Here is a 22323-nt window from a genome sequence, read left to right on the forward strand (position 1 = left end):
TAAATAAAACTCATGTTAATATGAGTTAATAAAACTAAACATTTTAATATCATCTTACGTAGCCATATTTTTGGGTGACAACTGACATTTTCTATGCATTTTACATTAGTAGTCTGCTTACCGCTACCGTTAGGACTATAAAATTGAATTGATTTACATTATAAGCTGTTACAATTTCACCTTACTTTTGGCCATATAAATAACATCTGCATCAAATTGCATACATTTTGTTCAGTTTGTTTTCAGTCCATAATTTCACAACATCATACAATATAGGCCATGAAAGCTTGATATCAAATGTGATACAAACATGAACACATTTGCAAGATATGCAATAATAATTTTGATTTTCTTTTTCCTAAACTCTAAAGGTTCAAAACTTCCATTTAAAAAATTTACTAATCAATAAATATCTGGATTTTTTTTGCCTATTTTATAGCCTGTTTTGTCTTTAAAATATTATTCAATTGTATCTTTAAAATATTTGATGTGATCTGGAAGCCATCTCTGCAATCATGATGGATCAGACGCAGATGGAAATGTTATGAACTTATTTAACCAGCAGAGGGCTTCATGTCTCTGAGATGACCATAGACTGGATCATTATACCGACTCGGACTTTTGAGTCGCGTTCAGCAAAATGAACGAATCTTTTTTCGAGTCATTTCGTTCATTTTAGCAAAATGTAATTAAAATGTTACGTGTTATTTCCCCAACACATCTAGTACTTACGCAAACGTTGATCACACTACAAACAATACAAAACTAAAATGCTATAAGATACAGAAAATATTAATTATTTTTTTTTATTGCAATATTAACAAACAAAAGACGATACATACAAGAAATATAAACAATCTTTCAAGACAAAAGAGAAATTATGGTTCAGTGTACATTAAAAGAGGAAATATAAAATAAATGTAAATCTATTCAACAATATAGTCTTAAAAGAAAAAGAGAGAAGAGAAGAGAAAAAATAAAAATAAAAGGAGAGGGCACAAAAAAGAAAAAACATTAAGGAAGAATATTAAACATGGCACAAATTCTGGAAGTTTTCATTGCTTTCTTGTTAACGGAAGATGAAATTGTATTTAAATACATCTTCAATTCTTCTTTGAAAAAGCTAAAGTGGGGTTTACTTTTCATATATTTACATTTATGGATATGAAACTTTCCAATATATAAAAGAAGGTTTATACAAAAACTTGCATTAATTAGATTCTTGTCTTTAACATAAAACCCAAAAAGAATTGTCTATATGATAAAGAAAAATTACAAAAAACCTTTTGGACAATCAGAGCATCAATATTATTCCAGAAAGACAGAGCAAAAAGACATTCCCAAAACAAATGATCAACAGTTTCAGAAGAGGCTTCACAAAAAGAGCAGGAAGTATCAATATCACTTCTAAATTTCTTTAAAAAGTATTTAACTGGATAAAATCTTTGAATAATTTTATAGGATATTTCTTTAACTTTATTTGTTAGAAAAAATTTCTGAGGAAGTGACCAAACATATGACCATTTAATTCATCAAAAAGGTTATTCCAATAAGAAATGGAGGAAGGAATTCAAGTAACAGGGTCCAAAAATAATGACCTGATTTTATAGTTGGATTTATATGCATTGAAAAACAAATAGAACCAACCACAGTGGATTCAGGGCTAGGGTGATAAACAGAAGTCACTGTAGCACTGTTATTGTTTCTAAACAGCATACAGATTTCCAAAGAGATGGCCTTGAAAACTATATTAAATTCTTTAATAGATACTGGGAATTGGTATCCTGAAACAAAATCGGAATAATTAAATAAATTACCTTCACTATCAAATAGCTGGTTTACAAACATCACTCCATTATTGAACCAGTTCTCAAAAAACAAAGATTTCCTCCTATGTAGAATATTACAGTTGTTCCAAATTAAAAAATTGTGTGGCGAGAAATTATGCTTGTAAATAAGTCTCCAAGCCATAAGCATCTGCTGATGATAATTGGAAAGCTTGACAGGAAGTTTATTAACTGAATAATTGCACATTAAAAGAAAATGTATACCTCCTAATTGAGAAAAGATATATCTTGGGATTATACTCCAAATAGAAGATTGATTGTGTAGGAAACGTTTAAGCCAATTAATTTTTAAGGTATTGTTAAGAGAATCAAAATCAATGAAATTTAAGCCACCTTTATTATAAGAATTCAAAATAACTGATTTTCTAATATAATGAGTTTTATTTTTCCAAAGAAATTTGAGCAACACTAAAATTCATCTGACATCTCAGTTTAGTATCTTTTATTATTTTTATTCCTAAACAGGTGACACTTTTTTTTGATGGGAATGTTAGAGATAGAGGTTGCAGCACATTTTTTTATCGGGAGTAATTCGCATTTATTAATATTAAGCAAAAGGCCAGATGCATTAGAGAAAGACTGAAGAGAGGTTAAAGCAATTGGGATCTGAGAGACATCTCTTAGAAACAATGCTGTATCATCTGCCAGTTGGCTAATAAACAATTCCGTACCAGCAATAGAAATTCCCTTCACAGGGGTCTCTTTAATATGTAAATTTAAAAATTGTGTAGCAATTAAAAAAAGATATGGGGAAATGGGGCAACCTTGTCTTACACCACGCTTTAAAGAAAATCTAGGAGAGGTGCCATTATTGAGTCGGATAGAGCTATTACCATTACAGTAAAGCATTTTAATACATTTGCAAAAAAAATTACCGAAACCCAATCTGTGCAGGGCTTGTAACATAAATTCGTTTTCTAAGCAATCAAATGCTTTATAATAGTCAAGAAAGAGGATAAAACTATCAGTAGAAATAAGATCTGAATAATCCAACAAGTCAAAAATCAAGCGTATATTATTAGAAATATGTCTCTGATGTATAAAACCTGATTGGCACTCATCTGACAACAATATCTATACTTCATGTTGAACATAAATATAAAGCCTACTGATAAAGGACACCATCAACAGTATTGACGGCAAAATAGACTTATGTTTGACAGGTGCAATATTTGAAAATCGATAATTATTTATTTATTTTTTAAATTACATTTGTATCTGAATTTATGTCAACCTATAGACTTTCAAACATCAAAATGTCATGAATTAATATGTATTTGTGTACAAAATTACATATAAACATATTTTCCTATTATATTTTGCCTGGAAACGCTTCCAACATTCTCGCGTGTCGCGCGAAAAATAGGCATCAGTTCTATTTCTAGCATGCACACGTTTTCCGCGCGGCTCGAGCCGCGCCTGAGACACGTGTCTCACGCAGGCAGTCTGCAAGCTCTAACCTATTAACATGGGAGCCGAATTAAAAACTGACACGCCACGCATCCAGTGTGTCGCCGGCCTCAGTTAAAATGAGTGAGGAATGTGGGGAGCGACAGAACGCGTGTTCCAATGAACAACAACTCCCATGAGCCTACGCTCTTTCCCGACGTCATCAAAGTACGTCTCATGTTATTATTTTGATTGAGTGACCCCTGGTGGCCAAAAATTCCATACTGCACGTTTAAATATGTACAATTGAGGAACAACAACTATAATTCCCTTTTTTAAGGGGTTGAAATAATTCGCATTGTTTACTTTAAATCGATGAAAGTCTGAAATGATCATATTTCTTTTTAAGTGGATGTAAACAAAAAAGATTCAGGGAAGATGTAAAAAAAAAAAAAAAAAAAAAAAAAAATTATGTTCAGGGAAGAAAAATAAGCGCATCACCGTCAGAAGTGGGTAACGGCATTTTTGGCTCAAAGTGGAAGTTCCAGAGATTCACGCACATATCGTTCCAAGGTCAAGTCAGCCTACCATCAGTCAGTGCGGAATTCAGATCCGTTACCTTTTAAGCCTTAGGAAATACTTCCGTCCAGTCCACAAATGCTCGTCCACCGACGAAAAAAGCTCTTTTGTTCTCTTTTCGGGCCTTTTCAACTATGGGCCAAAGCGTAATCCTCCTCGCTCTATCGGCCGGTGACAGATCTTCCGTGATTTTCAGTCGGCTCTCAATCAGAAAATCTCAGCGTCCTTGGCGGCACGCCAGACAGCATCTCGGTAGAAACGCGAGGTGAATTGGAAGATGATTCCACGAGATTTATTATTTGAATTAACACGGCCAAGTCGGTGTGCCAGATCAACTACTCCAGGGAATTTATTTTTAAATTGTGGTAGACGACATTGGCACACGTTGATAACCTCATGTCGGACGTTTTCTCTTTCTTTTTCTGGAATTCCGTGGATTCTCAGGTTCCATCTGCGTGTGTAGGCTTCTAGATGAGCCAGGCGATTTTCTCGCTCAGTGGAGTTAATTTCTTCTTTCTTTGCGCGCGAGTCAATAGAATCAACTCTTTTTTTTCAAACTTTTAACCTCACTGCAGACAAACTCAATGGTTTCCATCATTCCAGAGATTCGTTCCGTATTCCTACAGATCTCCTCCTTCATGTCTTTAATCACCCGCGAGTTTTCGCCAATCAACTTTTCCAAACCGTCTGATCTGTTTTTCACCAACTGAGAAAGCTCAGAGAGTTGTGTGGAAATAATTGCCACATTTACGTTATCAGTTCTTCGAAGTTTAACGGCCGGGGAACTGCATGGAGTGTCGGGAAACGGCGGAATCGCCTCCTCCGCCAGCATAATCTCAGAATCATCATTTTGTTCACAATAATCATGCAAACTGTCCCCAGATGCAGGAGTACTGTTATGTCGTCCGACTGTTTGTTTATCGTCACCTGTGCTACCAGATCTAGCAGGAGTATCCGACACTGTTTTTCCTGACTTCTTCGCACCTTTTCTCTTTTCAGATCCTCCCATTATTGTTGTTCCAAGAGTCCAAAACATTAATAAACGGAAATTCTCAAAAAAAAAAAAAAAAATCTAAAGTTTCGTTATAACTACTATAAAACAGTTTGGGATAGCTGAGCTCACAAACGTACAGGTGATCAGGGCGCCATATTGCACACCTCCCTTAATTAATTCTTTACCTGGGTCTTCAGTCTGTGATTAACTCACCCCCAATAGTATGTTCCTGCACAACCGGAGGCTGCAGTTTTAGGACCCCGTCTATAGGGCCCCGGTTATAGGACCCTAGTTTTTTGTGATAGTGCCACCTACCGAACTGGATGATATAGCAACGGTTGCAGTTTCAGGACCACAGTTATAAGACCCAGGTGGTTTAGTTTGTACATACATAGTTTGAAAGACATTTAATCTCAGGAGAATTTTTATTATATTTTATAAAATTAGTTTTTTATTCAAAATACATCAGAGGTAAAATTTAAACAATTTACACAAAACAAATTACAAATGTATATCAATCTTTAAACAACTGAAAAAGTGAAGTCTTAGTTTCTTGAATTATACTGTATATTGATAAACCTCCTTAGGTTTAACTAATTTGCTCGTTATCAGGTAAAATAAAGATGGAATCAGAATATGCAGTCACTAAATGATATAGCCAGATATTGTAATGGTTGTAGAGAGGCAAGACAAAACTCGAGAATGATTAAAGAATTAATTTATTGACATACATATATACATATACATACATACATATATACATTTACATACAAATATACATTTATATATACAGGTCCTTCTCAAAATATTAGCATAAAGTTCATTGTTTTCCATAATGTAATGATAAAAATTAAACTTTCATATATTTTAGATTCATTGCACACCAACTGAAATATTTCAGGTCTTTTATTGTTTTAATACTGATGATTTTGGCATACAGCTCATGAAAACCCAAAATTCCTATCTCAAAAAATTAGCATATCATGAAAAGGTTCTCTAAACAAGCTATTAATCTAATCATCTGAATCAACTAATTAACTCTAAACACCTGCAAAAGATTCCGGAGGCTTTTAAAAACTCCCAGCCTGGTTCATTACTCAAAACCGCAATCATGGGTAAGACTGCTGGCCAGAAGGCCATCATTGACACCCTCAAGCTAGAGGGTAAGACACAGAAAGAAATTTCTGAACGAACAGGCTGTTCCCAGAGTGCTGTATCAAGGCACCTCAGTGGGAAGTCTGTGGGAAGGAAAAAGTGTGGCAAAAAACGCTGCACAACAAGAAGAGGTGCCCGGACCCTGAGGAAGATTGTGGAGAAGGACCGATTCCAGACCTTGGGGGACCTGCGGAAGCAGTGGACTGAGTCTGGAGTAGAAACATCCAGAGCCACCGTGCACAGGCGTGTGCAGGAAATGGGCTACAGGTGCCGCATTCCCCAGGTCAAGCCACTTTTGAACCAGAAACAGCGGCAGAAGCGCCTGACCTGGGCTACAGAGAAGCAGCACTGGACTATTGGACAAATTTTGCATGTCATTCGGAAATCAAGGTGCCAGAGTCTGGAGGAAGACTGGGGAGAAGGAAATGCCAAAATGCCTGAAGTCCAGTGTCAAGTACCCACAGTCAGTGATGGTTTGGGGTGCCATGTCAGCTGCTGCTGTTGGTCCACTGTGTTTTATCAAGGGCAGGGTCAATGCAGCTAGCTATCAGAGATTTTGGAGCACTTCATGCTTCCATCTGCTGAAAAGCTTTATGGAGATGAAGATTTCATTTTTCAGCACGACCTGGCACCTGCGCACGGTGCCAAAACTACTGGTAAATGGTTTACTGACCATGGTATTACTGTGCTCAATTGGCCTGCCAACTCTCCTGACCTGAACCCCATAGAGAATCTGTGGGATACTGTGAAGAGAAAGTTGAGAGACGCAAGACCCAACACTCTGGATGAGCTTAAGGCCGCTATCGAAGCATCCTGGGCCTCCATAACACCTCAGCAGTGCCACAGGCTGATTGCCTCCATGCCACGCCGCATTGAATCCGTCATTTCTGCAAAAGGATTCCCGACCAAGTATTGAGTGCATAACTGAACATAATTATTTGAAGGTTGACTTTTTTTATATTAAAAACACTTTTCTTTTATTGGTCGGATGAAATATGCTAATTTTTTGAGACAGGCAGTTTGGGTTTTCATGAGCTGTATGCCAAAATCATCAGTATTAAAACAATAAAAGACCTGAAATATTTCAGTTGGTGTGCAATGAATCTAAAATATATGAAAGTTTAATTTTTATCATTACATTATGTATCGGGTCTTAGAGAAGCTAGTTTGTTTAGGTCTTTCTAAATAAGCCTTTCTAAAGCAGATATCCGTTACATGTTTTACATTACAGTTTACCTGGAAGGAAGTAAAGCGGAGGGGAGGGGATTGAGCGCACGCATAGCACAGCGGCATTGCTGACAGAGAGAGGAGTCGCGAGACAAATCAAATCCGCGGTCACCGCCTCGCGGCCGCTTCTCGCAGTTCAGCTCCCGAGCGCGCGCTGAGCAGCGCAAGTGTTCACGTGCTCGTAAAGGGCTGTGTACTGCTTCCTTCGAAGTTTGGGACGCACCGAGTCATCCGGAGTTTGCTCGTCGCTGGCACTGGGAGTATTCCGGCTGTCTACCCAGGAGCAAGTTCCGCTGCGAACATGTTCAAATATGTACAGTATGGATTTTAGGAGGACGAAGTTCAGCAGGTAAATTATCTAAAATAAAAAAATAAAAAAACGTTATAACATTGTTTTCTTAATATTATTGAAAAAATGTTTGGCTTTTACACTTGTTTTTTGTCCTATGTTAATAACAGAAAACCAGTAGCCTATTGAAAAGAGAATAAGGTCTGCTTAATAAGAACACAACACTATTAAACAAAGTAAAACAGCGCGAGCCAAGGTGTGTTTATTCATGGAGAAAATATTGAGGTTCTGTCAACTTCTACTTTCATTTTATTTTTGCACTGTTGCAACTTGCCTTTAGGGAGGATTTCCTGCAGACCTTTACACACACACAATGAATAGAAATGGATTGCAACATTAGCTAAAAAAAAAGAAAAAAAAAACAGGTCTGGCGTTAAACATATTTGTGTTTGTGCTAAAAAAATCGTCAATTTTAGATAATGTACATTATAATACCTATATTTATTTTACACAAATGTAAAGTCATCATATGAATTTACCACCCCCCCCCCCCCAAAAAAAAAAAAAAAAAATTATACACTTTACTCATATTGTCTTTGTGAAATGACCGAACTTCTTAGTATTAAACTCTCATCATTTCCATAAATTGTCATTCAACGTGACTTTCCAACAATAACGTTTTGGATAACATGAACTTTATTAATAAGAACATTTTCCAAATAATTTTTTTTTTCAGTAGGACATACAGATACTGTAAATGTGTTGATAGTTTTGTGTGATGACAAGATGTCAATGTCAGGTCACATACTTGGCAAACATAAGCAGGCCTTGTGTTTGTCTTTTAAGATCTTTGCCCCAGAGGATGTCGACTAGATTATGTGCAAATGCTGTTTTTGTTCTCTCTTTTATCTCATGTGAGCATTTTAAGAGCATCTCAATGCTAAATATATGTGTAAAAAATACTTTTGATTTATACTCCCACAACATGCTTTGCATAATGAAACAGTTCAATTTGTTGAAAATGTACATACATTAGGCCATCCAAGATGTAGGTGAGTTTGTTTATTCATCTACAAATTTCTCTGATTTGGAAAATTTAAGCATTATATCACTTGCTCACCAATGGATCCTCTGCAGTCAATGGGTGCCGTCAGAAAAAGAGTCCAAACAGCTGATAAAAACATCACAATAATCCTCTCCAGTACATCACTTCACATCTTGTGAAGTGACAAGCTGCATGTTTGTAAGAAACAAATCCATAAAGAAGTTTGAATTTTATTCTGTTGCTTGCTACTAAAATTCTCCAGTCTTCTGTCCATAACATTGCTTTCTCCTGTGCAAAGTTGTCTTGTCTGAATCAGGAGAGAAATATGGACAGATCAAGCACAGTCCAAAAGAGTTCTAATCAAATATGTTGGCAGATTTTCATGTGAATGGACAACAGCGGATTGACTTTTTCACTGGAGGAAGCATTGTTATGGAAAACTGAGTTGTATTTTGGCCAGAAGCAATGGTTTAAAGTTAAAAGATACATTTCTTTAAATTTTTGGGTGAACTGTTCCTTTAACCAAAGAACAGTGGCTAAAAATGGTGACTTTAGTTAGACTGTATTATTATACCTAGATGCAGTGTTTCCTCTGATCTCCAGATAACTCTGAGGTGAGTCATAAACTCCAGTCAGCACCTGATACCTTTCATTTAATTCTCCAGAATCTTCCCAGAAAGGTCAGACACAGGGTTCCCTTTCAATCTCCTCTTCTAAAGTACAGTACAATTAGTTGGACTGTGTGTATTTTTGACCCCTGTGATTATTGGTTTTGGATTCTCCTTGTTTCAGCGACAAGAAACTTGCATTGTGGCCATCTGAGTGCAAATGTTTTCAGTTTTCAGCCTCTGTCATATGCAATTGTTACACTCAACAATACATCACTCAGGAAAATTGTCTGTGCTCATAGAAGAACCAAACTTTATGAAGCTGGAGCATATGAAAGGATATATATATATATAATAGCATATAGACATTGATCTTTCCAGTTTAGCCCCAGATGCCATCATATAAAAGTAATTCCTTTTATAAAGGCCAAGCAGAGACACATGGGGTGCTGAACCCTGTAGTGTTGCCAAACATTAACTTATTAAACTTATTCATAATAATGAACAGGATGGCCTGCAGTGCTCAGAGTAAATATTTTTCCTGAATATAGTAAAAAATATTATGATATGAAAAGTGACACTATACCCAATAAATATGTTGCTTAAAGGCACAGTCTGGAGCTCTGTTACATTCACGCATTATAATTGAATGACTGTGAATGCAGTTCCTACATCACACCTGGATCACACCACACGTTTTTTTGTTAAAGAATATTAATTGCTTAATGAAAAAAAAATAACCCCAACAGCAAATATTTATATTCAAATAGAAATTAAGATATTTTTAAAAAAAAGGACAGGACTGCAACTGAAGACAATTAATCTGTTTACTGCTTGAAATACACTATAATCAAGACATTTAACCGAGAAGCAAAGTAAGATGGTTTCCGGAGCTTGGCTGGTTTATTCTGTTAAGCAGTGTAGCCCACTTCCCTGTGTCCTCAAGCACATTAATTAAACCAAACAGATAAAGAGTGTTTGGGGGGAAATAAGAAAATCCCAAGCCTCGGGTTGGCATGGAGACTATGACATCATCTCTCGATACATCAGCAGCTCAATGTAAGTTGCATAAAAGACCTCATTCCGAACAGGATTAGCTTCGTCGTTATAGTTACAGATGCTAGGCAACCATGCAATATAACAAAAATTCTGAAAATGTGATCCGAATGCATATTAAATCCTTGAGGTGCCTCAAAGAGGCTTATCTAATGCTCTTGAACCTGAACATTATGTGCTCTTTATCCTTAATGTGTTACATATATCTGAATTAACCTCTGAAATGAAAAGGACTATAACCTGTAACATTGTTCTGCTGTTTCTGTGGCATCAGATCCAGGGACGGCTCTAGACATTTGGAGGACCTAGGCAAAATTCATGCACTTGGAACAAATATTATTCCTAACTTTTTTATTTATACAACATTTAATTCATATTTTGTATATTTTTACTTATACAGTACCGGTCAAACATTTGGACACATTACTATTTTTCATGTTTTTGAAAGAAGTCTCTTATCCTCATCAAGCCTGCATTTATTTGATCAAAAATACACAAAAAGTAGTTATATTTTGAAATATTGTTACAATTTAAAATAATGTTTTTATTTTATTTTACTATACTTTAAATATAATTTATTCCTGTGATGTCAAAGCTGATATTTCAGCAGTCATTGCTCCAGTCTTCAGTGTCACATGATCCCTCAGAAATTATTCTAATTTGCTGATTTATTATCAATGTTAGAAACAGTTGTGCTGCTTAATATTTATTTTATGACCTATGATACTTTTTTCAGTATCACAGTACTTTTTTTTTGATGATTAAAAAGATGTTTAAAAATGAACAAAAATAAAAAGAAATCTTTAATAACATTACTATCACTTTTTATAAATTTAACACATCCTTGCTGAATATTACTGTTTTGTCCTGCATTTTTGATCCAATAAATGCAGACTTGAGCAAAATAGACACTTTGAAAAAAAAAAAAAAAACATTAAAAGTAGTAACAGCAATGTCCAAACTTTTGACCAGTACTGTATGTTTATATTAATCTAACTTTATATATAAGGTAATATCTTTATTATTGGTTGAGGATGTTATTATAGCCATGCTATTATTATTATTTTGCAATAATTTATTCACAGTTCCTCTTCAGTAAATGAACATCAGTGCTTTTATCATTTTTTACTAGCTGGGTATGGGCAGGATTTCCCCCTCCCATTCAATCAATAATGACTAGATGCTTTCATAATATTAATAAGATATTTATGTATTGCATTGTTACTTTAAATATACACTATACAGTACACAAATCAAGTGGAAGTGAAAGACAATCCCAAAGCAGAAAATAAGTTAATTTCTAGTCAGTTGAAACTGAATGAGCAGCAATGTGATCATTAGCAGAATTTAGAAGATATGCATACAAATGGATACCCCCCCCCCTTTTTTAAACATTAAAAATTGTTCTAGTGTTTTTGCTTTTTGACTTTTAATACAAACTTTATTTTATTAAGTATACTTAAGTAAAGATATTTTTAAGTATACTTTATGTAGCAAGTATACAAATATCAGTGTTCTATTAGTATACTCCTTGGGACTTAATTGGCCCACTTTCTAGTATATAAAAGTAGTTTGTACTGCAATTATATTAAAAGCGAACTTATAGGTATACTGATAGTTTACATATTAAATACTTTGTACACTTTGAAGTATAGTCTCAGTTAACTACTAGTTTAGTAGTTTTATACTGCAAGTTTACTCATAAGTTTCATTTAAGTGAACTTTACATCATACTTTAAGTATACTACTATGTCCATATTTAGGTTTTAATGTGTATATATTTTGTTGTACGAATATCTGAACATACAAAACATACAAATAAAGAACAGGGAATCTGCTTGTAAACAAAAACATTTTATTCTAGCTTCATGCATTCTTTTTTTAAACACTTTAATGTGCGTAAGTTTCATAAAAAATAAAGAAATACAATTTTAAACAAAAAGCTGAAAAAACTATGAATTGGATTCAGAATGATAATCAAAACGTAGATGGGGTCGATCAACACCCTAAAGCTTGACTGTAATTATTACCTCTTCAGCGGTCATTTTATTCCACAAGGTCACAGTTTTGATGCTGTTTCATGTCAGATGATCATGTTAGATTACACGTGCTAGTATCTGGTGTTTCTTTTTCTTCTTCACTTGTGTTTTTTTGGAAATTCTGTGCAGAAGATGTGTACTAGCGCCCTCTACCGTATAATAATGAAAACACGGATTCTAGGAGTATAGCTCAAATATACTTAGACTTTTTGTAAGTATAAGTCAAGTATACTTAAATGTCATTTAAAGAAGTACATAAAAAGTAAACTAAAAGCATACTTTCCATTAAGAAGTAAACTACTTGAATAAACTTCTTTTTGGTAATGGGCAATGTCATTCATTGTACGTGCAAATTCAGAATAGGGATATGCCGGTATCAAATTTTCCTGTTGTGTTTAATTGCTCATGCTTTTATATAAGGATAAACGTTATTATCATAGTATTGAAATTTAGTTTAAAAAAGTGCTCATAATACAGTATAACAGGTTAAAAACAGTTTTTCTTACAACCCGAATTCCGGAAAAGTTGGGACGTTTTTTAAATTTTAATAAAATGAAAACTAAAAGACTTTCAAATCACATGAGCCAATATTTTATTCACAATAGAACATAGATAACATAGCAAATGTTTAAACTGAGAAAGTTTACAATTTTATGCACAAAATGAGCTCATTTCAATTTTGATTTCTGCTACAGGTCTCAAAATAGTTGGGACGGGGCATGTTTACCATGGTGTAGCATCTCCTTTTCTTTTCAAAACAGTTTGAAAACGTCTGGGCATTAAGGCTATGAGTTGCTGGAGTTTTGCTGTTGGAATTTGGTCCCATTCTTGCCTTATATAGATTTCCAGCTGCTGAAGAGTTCGTGGTCGTCTTTGACGTATTTTTCGTTTAATGATGCGCCAAATGTTCCCTATAGGTGAAAGATCTGGACTGCAGGCAGGCCAGGTTAGCACCCGGACTCTTCTACGACGAAGCCATGCTGTTGTTATAGCTGCAGTATGTGGTTTTGCATTGTCCTGCTGAAATAAACAAGGCCTTCTCTGAAATAGACGTTGTTTGGAGGGAAGCATATTTTGCTCTAAAACCTTTATATACCTTTCAGCATTCACAGAGCCTTCCAAAACATGCAAGCTGCCCATACCGTATGCACTTATGCACCCGCATACCATCAGAGATGCTGGCTTTTGAACTGAACGCTGATAACATGCTGGAAGGTCTCCCTCCTCTTTAGCCCGGAGGACACGGCGTCCGTGATTTCCAACAAGAATGTCAAATTTGGACTCGTCTGACCATAAAACACTATTCCACTTTGAAATAGTCCATTTTAAATGAGCCTTGGCCCACAGGACACGACGGCGCTTCTGGACCATGTTCACATATGGGTTCCTTTTTGCATGATAGAGCTTTAGTTGGCATCTGCTGATGGCACGGTGGATTGTGTTTACCAACAGTGGTTTCTGAAAGTATTCCTGGGCCCATTTAGTAATGTCATTGACACGATCATGCCGATGAGTGATGCAGTGTCGTCTGAGAGCCCGAAGACCACGGGCATCCAATAAAGGTCTCCAGCCTTGTCCCTTACGCACAGAGATTTCTCCAGTTTCTCTGAATCTTTTGAAGATGTTATGCACTGTAGATGATGAGATTTGCAAAGCCTTTGCAATTTGACGTTGAGGAACATTGTTTTTAAAGTTTTCCACAATTTTTTTTACGCAGTCTTTCACAGATTGGAGAGCCTCTGCCCATCTTTACTTCTGAGAGACTCTGCTTCTCTAAGACAAAGCTTTTATAGCTAATCATGTTACAGACCTGATATCAATTAACTTAATTAATCACTAGATGTTCTCCCAGCTGAATCTTTTCAAAACTGCTTGCTTTTTTAGCCATTTGTTGCCCCCGTGCCAACTTTTTTGAGACCTGTAGCAGGCATTAAATTTAAAATGAGCTAATTAAGTGGATAAAAGTGTAAAATTTCTCAGTTTAAACATTTGCTACGTTATCTATGTTCTATTTTGAATAAAATATTGGCTCATGTGATTTGAAATTCCTTTAGTTTTCATTTTATTAAAATTTAAAAAACGTCCCAACTTTTCCGGAATTCGGGTTGTACAACAAAAATAACTGAACATTTAAATACAATAAAGCAATACAGAAAAATATATAAAGTTAAAAGTTTTGCACCGATTAAAGTGCAAAAGAACTATAAAGACCCAAAGGTATCACTTTACAATAAGATCTCTTTAGTAACATTCACAATGAGCAATAGCTACATTTGCTACAGAATTTATTAATCTTTGTTAAAAAATAAAAATTTTAGTTCATGTGAGCTCATTAAATAATACAGTTGCAACTTTAGTTTTTATCAACGTGTTATTAAATATTGGAATACCTAAGATGAATGAATGTTCAGAAGAATTTTTCATTGGCAGTTTATGTAAACTAATGAATTAACTAGTTAAAAATGAAGCCCTAATGTAAAATATAAATTAACAATAAAAAAAAATCTAAACACTTTCAAACAATTTCTGTTTGTAGTCCAATCATGTTGTAGTCCAGATTAAAAGCCTATTAAGACATAATACTTAGTATTTGGCACTGTGATGAACATCATAGCAAATACACAAATCTGATTGCCTATTTAAAATAATTAAATATGTTTTAGAAAGTAGGGCAGCTATTTTATTTGTGGTGTTTCAAGGGTAAGGACTGCATTTTCTGCAGTTTAGAGCCATCTGCTGTCAGAGAGTGAATGTGCTTTCATTCAGCGCGTCCCTCACGTGTTCCTCCATGTGCTTCTCATGAGCGCTTGTTTACATCAGAGTCTTTCAAGCAGCATGCAGCGGTGTTGTGCATTTTGACCAGTTGATGGGAATAGTATTCTTAAAATGCATTCCAAATTCTGAATAATTTGTAATATATAATTATTCACGGTATTTAGAAGTGCCCACGATAACAATATTGTGCATATTCATTACCGTGATATATCGCATTACCGAATACCGGCTCAAGTCTAATTCAGAACGGTGCTCGCACTTTTTTAAACTTTTTTTTTTTTTTAAAGCGGTCAGTGATCAGTGCAGAAATGACGCTGATCGACACAAGTTAATATTTATAATACAGTGCAATCACTTCAAAATAGATAAGGACAACTCACACACCTGCATTAGGAGCTATATTAGCCATTTGCTTCGCAGCACCTCAAGGATGTGTTCAGTGTTCGTCACAGCCAGGTTTTTATAACAAAACCCGCCCAATCGCTACTCAAAACTGGACCAAACGCATTTCAAGTGGGATCCCCCATTAAAAATCGCATTAAGGGGATAACATACAAGTGTTTTGACTTGATTCCCCTGGTAAAATTTGCATTACAGGGTCTAAATATCACGTTGTTGGGGTTGTTTTAACCCAAGGCAACAGTGTTAAAGTAGACCTTGGCAAAACTGATCACAGCAAACATTCAAAAGGTGGGACCTGCTTTGAAATGGCAACATTAATTGGTTTAATTGCAGGTGATAATTCAAGTATATCCAACGAACAATGAGGCTATACAGTGTTACGGTTATGGAGGCACCGCCTCAAAGCCCAAGGCCATAGACAGTTGTCTGTCGCTTACAGGTAGCAACATGTGTTCTGACAAATAATGCTACCTATCAGATTATGCTACCAACAATGTATTTATCCTGCTGCAAAGGTATGTTTATGGTTGGGGTAGGTGTACATATTAATAAAGCCCTGAAATGAGATGCATGAGAAACGGGGTCAAATGGGGATAGTTCTATTCACCAAAGACATTAAATCGATGCATTAATGTGACAGTAAAGACATTTAAAAAGTAATAAAAAAATTAAGACAAATGCTGTTTTTGAACTTTGTATTCATCAAAGAATCAAAAAACAAAACAAAACAAAAAAACAAGAGAAAAATCTAGAGCAGTTGTTCTAGAACTAGAGAAGACTGAAGCTCTACCTTCAGTCACAAAATTTATTTAATTAATACATTTATTTTTAGGTTTATGAACAACCGAGTCCCATCTAGCAAGAGATACCAGCCAACTGAATACGAGCATGCTGCCAACTGTGCCACCCATGGAGTAAGTGGACATCTACTTCTTATCTCACGCAGAGCTCAGAGCAGGTCAAAACAATATGTTGAAGAAACCTCACTGAAAATAAATTGCTTAATAAAGGTACGTGAGATGACAAACTGGATGGGTTGGTCAACATTTAGTATACAGACCTCTGGTTTTGTGAAGGAGTGGGTGTTTTCAAGAGGGAAAGGTTTGATGCCATTGTCCTTTGACACAGAAGGATCTCCAAGGTCACAAAAAGAGCACAGAGATTGTGTGATGTAATACTGCTTAATAAAGAACAATACTTTAAGGATATACAGGGACAAAATCATTGAACAATACCATTAGGTCACAGTCATCAAGTAGTCTTCTTAATACTGTCATTTGCTTGACTCGGTTCCTTTTCACCCTTGCTTCTGATCTTGGATTATGTTTTTTATGGGCATGCTCGGCATGTTCTTGCTTCGTGATGTTGTTTGGATAACATCTTGCTCTCTAATCCACGCCTCTCAGAGCCGCACATCTGGCACGCTTCAGCATGAGACATTGACCACACACCAAATCCTCTTTGCACCAATGTATTGTCGTTTGGCTAGTAAGTAAATGCTCAAGAATACTGTGCATCTACCTTTCTGATGTCTACAAATTAAAGTCAAGCCATGAAAATGTATGGTGTATGTTTGTCGATAATGTAATTTTGTCAGACTGCTTTTGCTGGCTTCTGCAGAAAACCAGTAAAGCTTGTGGGATATGTTAAGAAGATTTGATCAGACACAGATGGAAGGAGGATTGGTCAATGGTCAGGCTACAAATATTAGAATTTGTAATTTTTCAGATGTGATTACAGTAATCCAAATAGCAAAATGTACACATCACAGCGTTATTTAGCAACAAATCAACCTTCCTTTAGCAACTTCCTCTGAAAATTATTTGGCAACACTGACCAAACCGCATGTCTGCGCCATTTTTTCCCACACAGAACATGCAGGATTCATATTTAAATAGTATTTTTGCAGCTTAATATTCAGAACACTAGTCCATATTGCATTTTCATTTAAGTGTACTAACCTACTTTTGATTTAGTCATCCAATCTTTGGAAAATTCTGTGACATTCCACATTATAGTAAATTCTGTTTTTATGACTGGATTCTGCATTTTCCACATCACAAGACCAAGACCATGAAGAATTATTCTCGACTCGCCATCATCGAGTCTAAGACCTTATCTTCACAGTCTTGGTCTTTGAGTCTTAAACAATATTGTATGGTCTTGTTCATCAGGTCTGAGTCCAAGGCCATATTATCATGATCTTGGTCTTAATCCACATGCAAGACTAATACTAGTCCACAGCAATACTTGTTCTTGATTCGGATTCAACCCTCTTCTGATCTTGTTCTTGACTCAAACTCACATGGGCTGGTCTGCTCTTAAACACTGCTTTAACGCATACACACTCAAGTAATATATTGAGAATATACAAAAAAGATAGATATTTTGTCTTCTGTTCAGTTCTGGATCATTCCCAGTATCCTGGGCAGCTCTGTGTTGTACCTTCTTTCTGATGACCAGTGGGAGACCATCTCTGCATGGATGTATGGGACGGGTCTGTCTGGGCTGTTCATCATGTCCACCATGTTCCACACGGTGTCCTGGAAGAAAAGTCATCTCAGGTAAGTCATAACAGAGCAATGATATATAGCTATTATTTTAAAAAGTTAGAATGTTTTAAAGGCTTTCTTCATATACAGTTCTATTTTATTTTAAAACAGACAGTAAAGAACCTCGGCTGCACCTAAAATATATACTTTCGCATGTACATTCACATACATTTTAACCAAAAATCTTGACACTGAAAAAAAAAAAAGCATGTTCACTCTTTGTTAACTAAAGAAAAAAAAAAGTGCATGCAGCATGTTTAACATGTTTCCTCCTAAGGGGATTCAAGAATGACTAAACACACACTCATTATAAAGTGCTTTAAGATGTGAAACAAACTGATTTCATAAGTTAATTAGGCAGGTTTCCTTTTTTCTATACAATACAAAAATAATTCAGCTGCAAAAAGCAGAATATTGCATTTATGCACTTGCTTTGCATTTCTTCTAATTTTAAAACCCATGCATGACAACAGACGCCATCTGAAATTAATTATTTCCACCCGCCGTGTTGACTGCCAAGCCCTGAATTTACAGAAAACAAAGAGTAGTCATATGTCATCTGCATGCATACAGATGTCTGATTGTTAAATAGCTTATGAGGACTCTTCCTAGATAAAGAGCAGCTTCACGCTACGTTAGCAGCACCATTGTAAATTTACTGAAATATAGTACAAACTTTTCATATGTCTATGGTGCAATATTTAATCTTTAATGTGAAATGTTGTTTAGGCTTTAGTATATTTGCATATTCTGTGCTAAGAGGAAGTGTTAGCTGTAAATTCAGATTTAGTGGAAACATTACGAATGAACTTTGGATCTCTATTCATCCGTCTGTCATTCAGTCATGACCCTGCCCATTCCAAATAACACATACTGAAAAAAAAAAAAAAAAAGTCTCATTAAGAAAAACAGGACTCAAATCTGAATAAAAGGGTTGCAACATGCTTCACTGGAGTCACCTACATACCATTCTTCATTTAGAACAGGGGTGTCAGAGTTTAGTTCCAACTCTGCTCCAGCACACATAATGTAGTTTTCAAATAAGCCTGAATGACCTGATTAGCTGGATCCTCGTTTCCTCCAGGAACTGATTTAGAAGATCAAATCAGCATATAAGAATGATTTCTGAAGGATCATGCAACACTGAAGATTGGAATAATGATGCTGAAAATTCAGCTTTACCATCACAGGAAAAAATAACATTGTTAATTATATTCAAATGGGTTATTTTAAATTATACACAATATTACTGTTTATACTGTATTTCTAATCCAACAAATGAATCCCAGATAGCATAAGACTCACTTTTAAACAGAAGTGTAGTGCAAACTATAAAAAAAGAGAGTGGTTTTTATTTTGAAACATTTTCTTGCTGTAACAGGAAAGTGGAGCAGCGATTTCACATGTGCGACAGGATGGTGATATATTTCTTTATTGCTGCATCTTATGCACCCTGGTGAGTATGTGATGTGTGTGTGTGCCAGTAACATCACCATCAGTGTTTTCCAGCTTCACAGGGTTGAGTGTCATGTAAGTGGATGTGTTGTGTGCAGGCTGAACCTGAGGGAACTAGGACCCTGGGCTGTGCACATGCGCTGGTTGGTGTGGATCATGGCCTGCGCTGGCTCTGCCTATGTCTTCTTCTTTCATGAGAAGTAGGTGCCCACTTTTTTGAGGATGTAGAGGATAATAATCACTCTCAGATACTGATGGGGTCGTAAACATCCAAAATTGTGTAAAAAATGCTGTCTGTGCTTGTTAGTTTGCCAAGCAATTGCATTATGAATGCATCAAACAATGCAATTGAATATTAGCATCAGAAAATCTTTAAAATGGCTGTGTTACGTTTTAGGAACAAGATATTAGACTTACTGTGCTACACCGCCATGGGAGCTGTTCCTGCAGTTGTTCTTCTGTCAATGGTATGTGTCACCGACACCTATACATGTGTTCATAAATACAGTAATGAAGGCTTTTGAGATGTCCTAAGCAGCTTATTTATATTTTACAACATCTCTGTTAGCTAGCGATGTTAATATCAAGTATTCTTTGCAACTGAAGTAGGTTTTTATTTTCCCATGTGAGACCTAGGGCCAGTTGCATAAACATAGGCACTAGTTTGACCAACCAGCAGTTAGCCAAGGGGCAATCAGTCTTACTTTCTGGATTCACTTTAGACCAATCTACCTTTTTGTAGCTGACTTTAAAACTTATGACCAGTCTTGGAGAAAAGAAATTAGATGACTAACTTTTTAACACTAGTCTAAGCAGTTTACGCAACCCGCCACAAGTCATTAAGTCATTCAATGAATCAGGTGCCTTTTCTGATGAATCTTAGGAGGATTTAAAACATCCTATCAGACAAACACTCTGCTAAATGAATGCATTTTAATAAATAGGTTGGGATATATTTGTGCCCTCAGAAAGGGTTGACATTACATTATTTTTGTACAAGCCTTGTGGTTCTACAGGGTGCTTCTTAGAAAAATAATTTAATCACTTGTTTACTACTGTATATGACCTCATTCGATTGTAACTTATATAAATAATTTTTATTTGTTTATTATTTAAAGATTTATCCACAAGTTAAGTATCCTTCCTGTTATCACCATTCATTATATATATATATATATATGCATGCACACACACTTTCACGTTTATATTTTATGTATCAAATCATACATTTGCATCAGAATATGTGCATATTTGTAAAATGAAAGAGCTGGTAATGGATTGGTAACAGCAAGTTGTTATTATTATTATTTTTACAAATGCATACAAGAGAAACAAATGGGACACTTTTTGTACAGTGTCCCTTGTGTATTTTATCTGTGGGGGGCGACCTGTTTAAACTGAACACATTATTTCAGCCTAACAGAGAGGGCATATTAGAGCTGTCAGTGGGCGGAGTCTTCTACTGCCTGGGAATTGTCTTCTTCAAGAGTGATGGCCTCATCCCATTCGCTCATGCCATCTGGCACGTCTTCGTGGCAGTGGGGGCAGGCATACACTATTATGCCATCTGGAGGTACTTGTATACAACGGGGACCAGCCAAATAAAAAATATCAAGGTGACAGATGTAAAAGATCTGACACATACAGGGTTTGTTGAGCTATAAAAGACAGTGTATTTGATCATGTGCTGCCTTTGCATCCCTCTATATTAATCATAGACGGGCACGTTCCAGTACTGTTGGTCTAAAATACATTTTTCTATAGAAGGATTTCTGTCCTGTTAACTGGCCAGTCTATTTTTGCAGATGTGGTCTTAACCTGTTGACATAATGTACTGTATCAGCTGTCAGTGTTTACAGGGAAATGTGTGTATAATACAGAAAACATGAATAACATTCCACATCCTTTAACTGAGCTGTCTACTGCCTTGATATGAACTCCCATAATCAGCCTGTGCTTGTGACTAATGTATTGAGATTCATTGGCATCAAGCAGAATAATGTAATAATTAATAATAATTATTCGTGCTCAATTAATAAAATTGGTTATTATTATTATTCTCAAAGTTTTGCTGTTTAATATTTTTTTGTGGAAACTGAGATGCATTTTTTCAGGATTCTTTGATGAATTGAAGGTTTCAGAAATGTATTGCCATTCTTTACCTCTTTTTTAGTTGTTTTAATTTTTTTTAAATCTTACCCTGAACCTTTGAGAGGTAATCAGTTTCCACAAAAATATAAAGCAACACTTTATTATTGATCATAATAATGTTTCTTGATCACCAAATCAGCACCAAATTATTATCCACATGAAAGTTTAGCTCCCACAGAGCCATTTGATTCGTTATTGGGAGCGAGCCATGCACAGAAGCTCACATGGAAACTAGCCTTCATGAATGAGGTTTTTAGTAAAACCCAATAAGACTTAGCTCAAGGTCTAATAAAACTATAAACCTTGAGGAAATTCTTGCAACTAAATCGTCACTTTTAGTTAACAGTTAATCATAATGGTTTAATAATTGCAGATTTTTGTTGTGTGTTAGTTCTTCACGTGTTTCCATCTGTGCTCAGTTCAATGAATAACTCCAGCAGTTCTTTCCATGACTCTTTTACCTACTGACACATTTAGCCAGGATAGATCAGATATGAAAGAGTATGTTTTTAAGCACTTTGAATGTAAAACAGCTTTTTACTCATTTTGTCATAATGGTGCATTAATATGACAGTAAGAACCTGAGACATCTGTATTGTCAGATTTCATTTATATGGTCAATTATTTTGCACCATTAGTTTCAAAGACTTTTAATCAAAGGGACCAAATCTAAACTGTATTTTAACAGTTTTGACACTAATCATAAGTGACAGTAATAAATGCAACCTGAGAATAAACACACTGGATGTTTAAATTTATA

At 35.5% G+C, this 22323-nt stretch overlaps 1 protein-coding gene across 1 annotated transcript; it reads left to right on the plus strand.

Moving 5' to 3' along the window:
- The first annotated feature begins 7244 nt into the window (after positions 1–7244).
- LOC132149366 (monocyte to macrophage differentiation factor 2-like) lies at positions 7245–21816 on the plus strand. The gene is made up of 7 exons (XM_059558542.1): positions 7245–7540; positions 16238–16319; positions 17809–17969; positions 19339–19413; positions 19511–19612; positions 19810–19879; positions 20828–21816. Exons 1-7 carry the CDS (start codon positions 7503–7505, stop codon positions 21074–21076), a joined length of 777 nt encoding a protein of 258 aa, XP_059414525.1. The 5' UTR covers positions 7245–7502; the 3' UTR covers positions 21077–21816.
- The last annotated feature ends 507 nt before the right edge of the window (positions 21817–22323 follow it).

This window comes from Carassius carassius, chromosome 9 (assembly GCF_963082965.1).
Source record: "Carassius carassius chromosome 9, fCarCar2.1, whole genome shotgun sequence".
Classification (NCBI taxonomy): Eukaryota; Metazoa; Chordata; class Actinopteri; order Cypriniformes; family Cyprinidae; genus Carassius; species Carassius carassius.

Excerpts from the sequence above, each read along its gene's own strand:
- LOC132149366 (XM_059558542.1), top strand. The coding sequence starts at position 7,503 with ATGTACAGTATGGATTTTAGGAGGACGAAGTTCAGCAG. Across the intron at positions 7,541-16,237 it reads AGGAGGACGAAGTTCAGCAG|GTTTATGAACAACCGAGTCC; the intron begins GTAAATTATCTA and ends ATTTATTTTTAG. Across the intron at positions 19,880-20,827 it reads CAGTTGTTCTTCTGTCAATG|CCTAACAGAGAGGGCATATT; the intron begins GTATGTGTCACC and ends ACATTATTTCAG.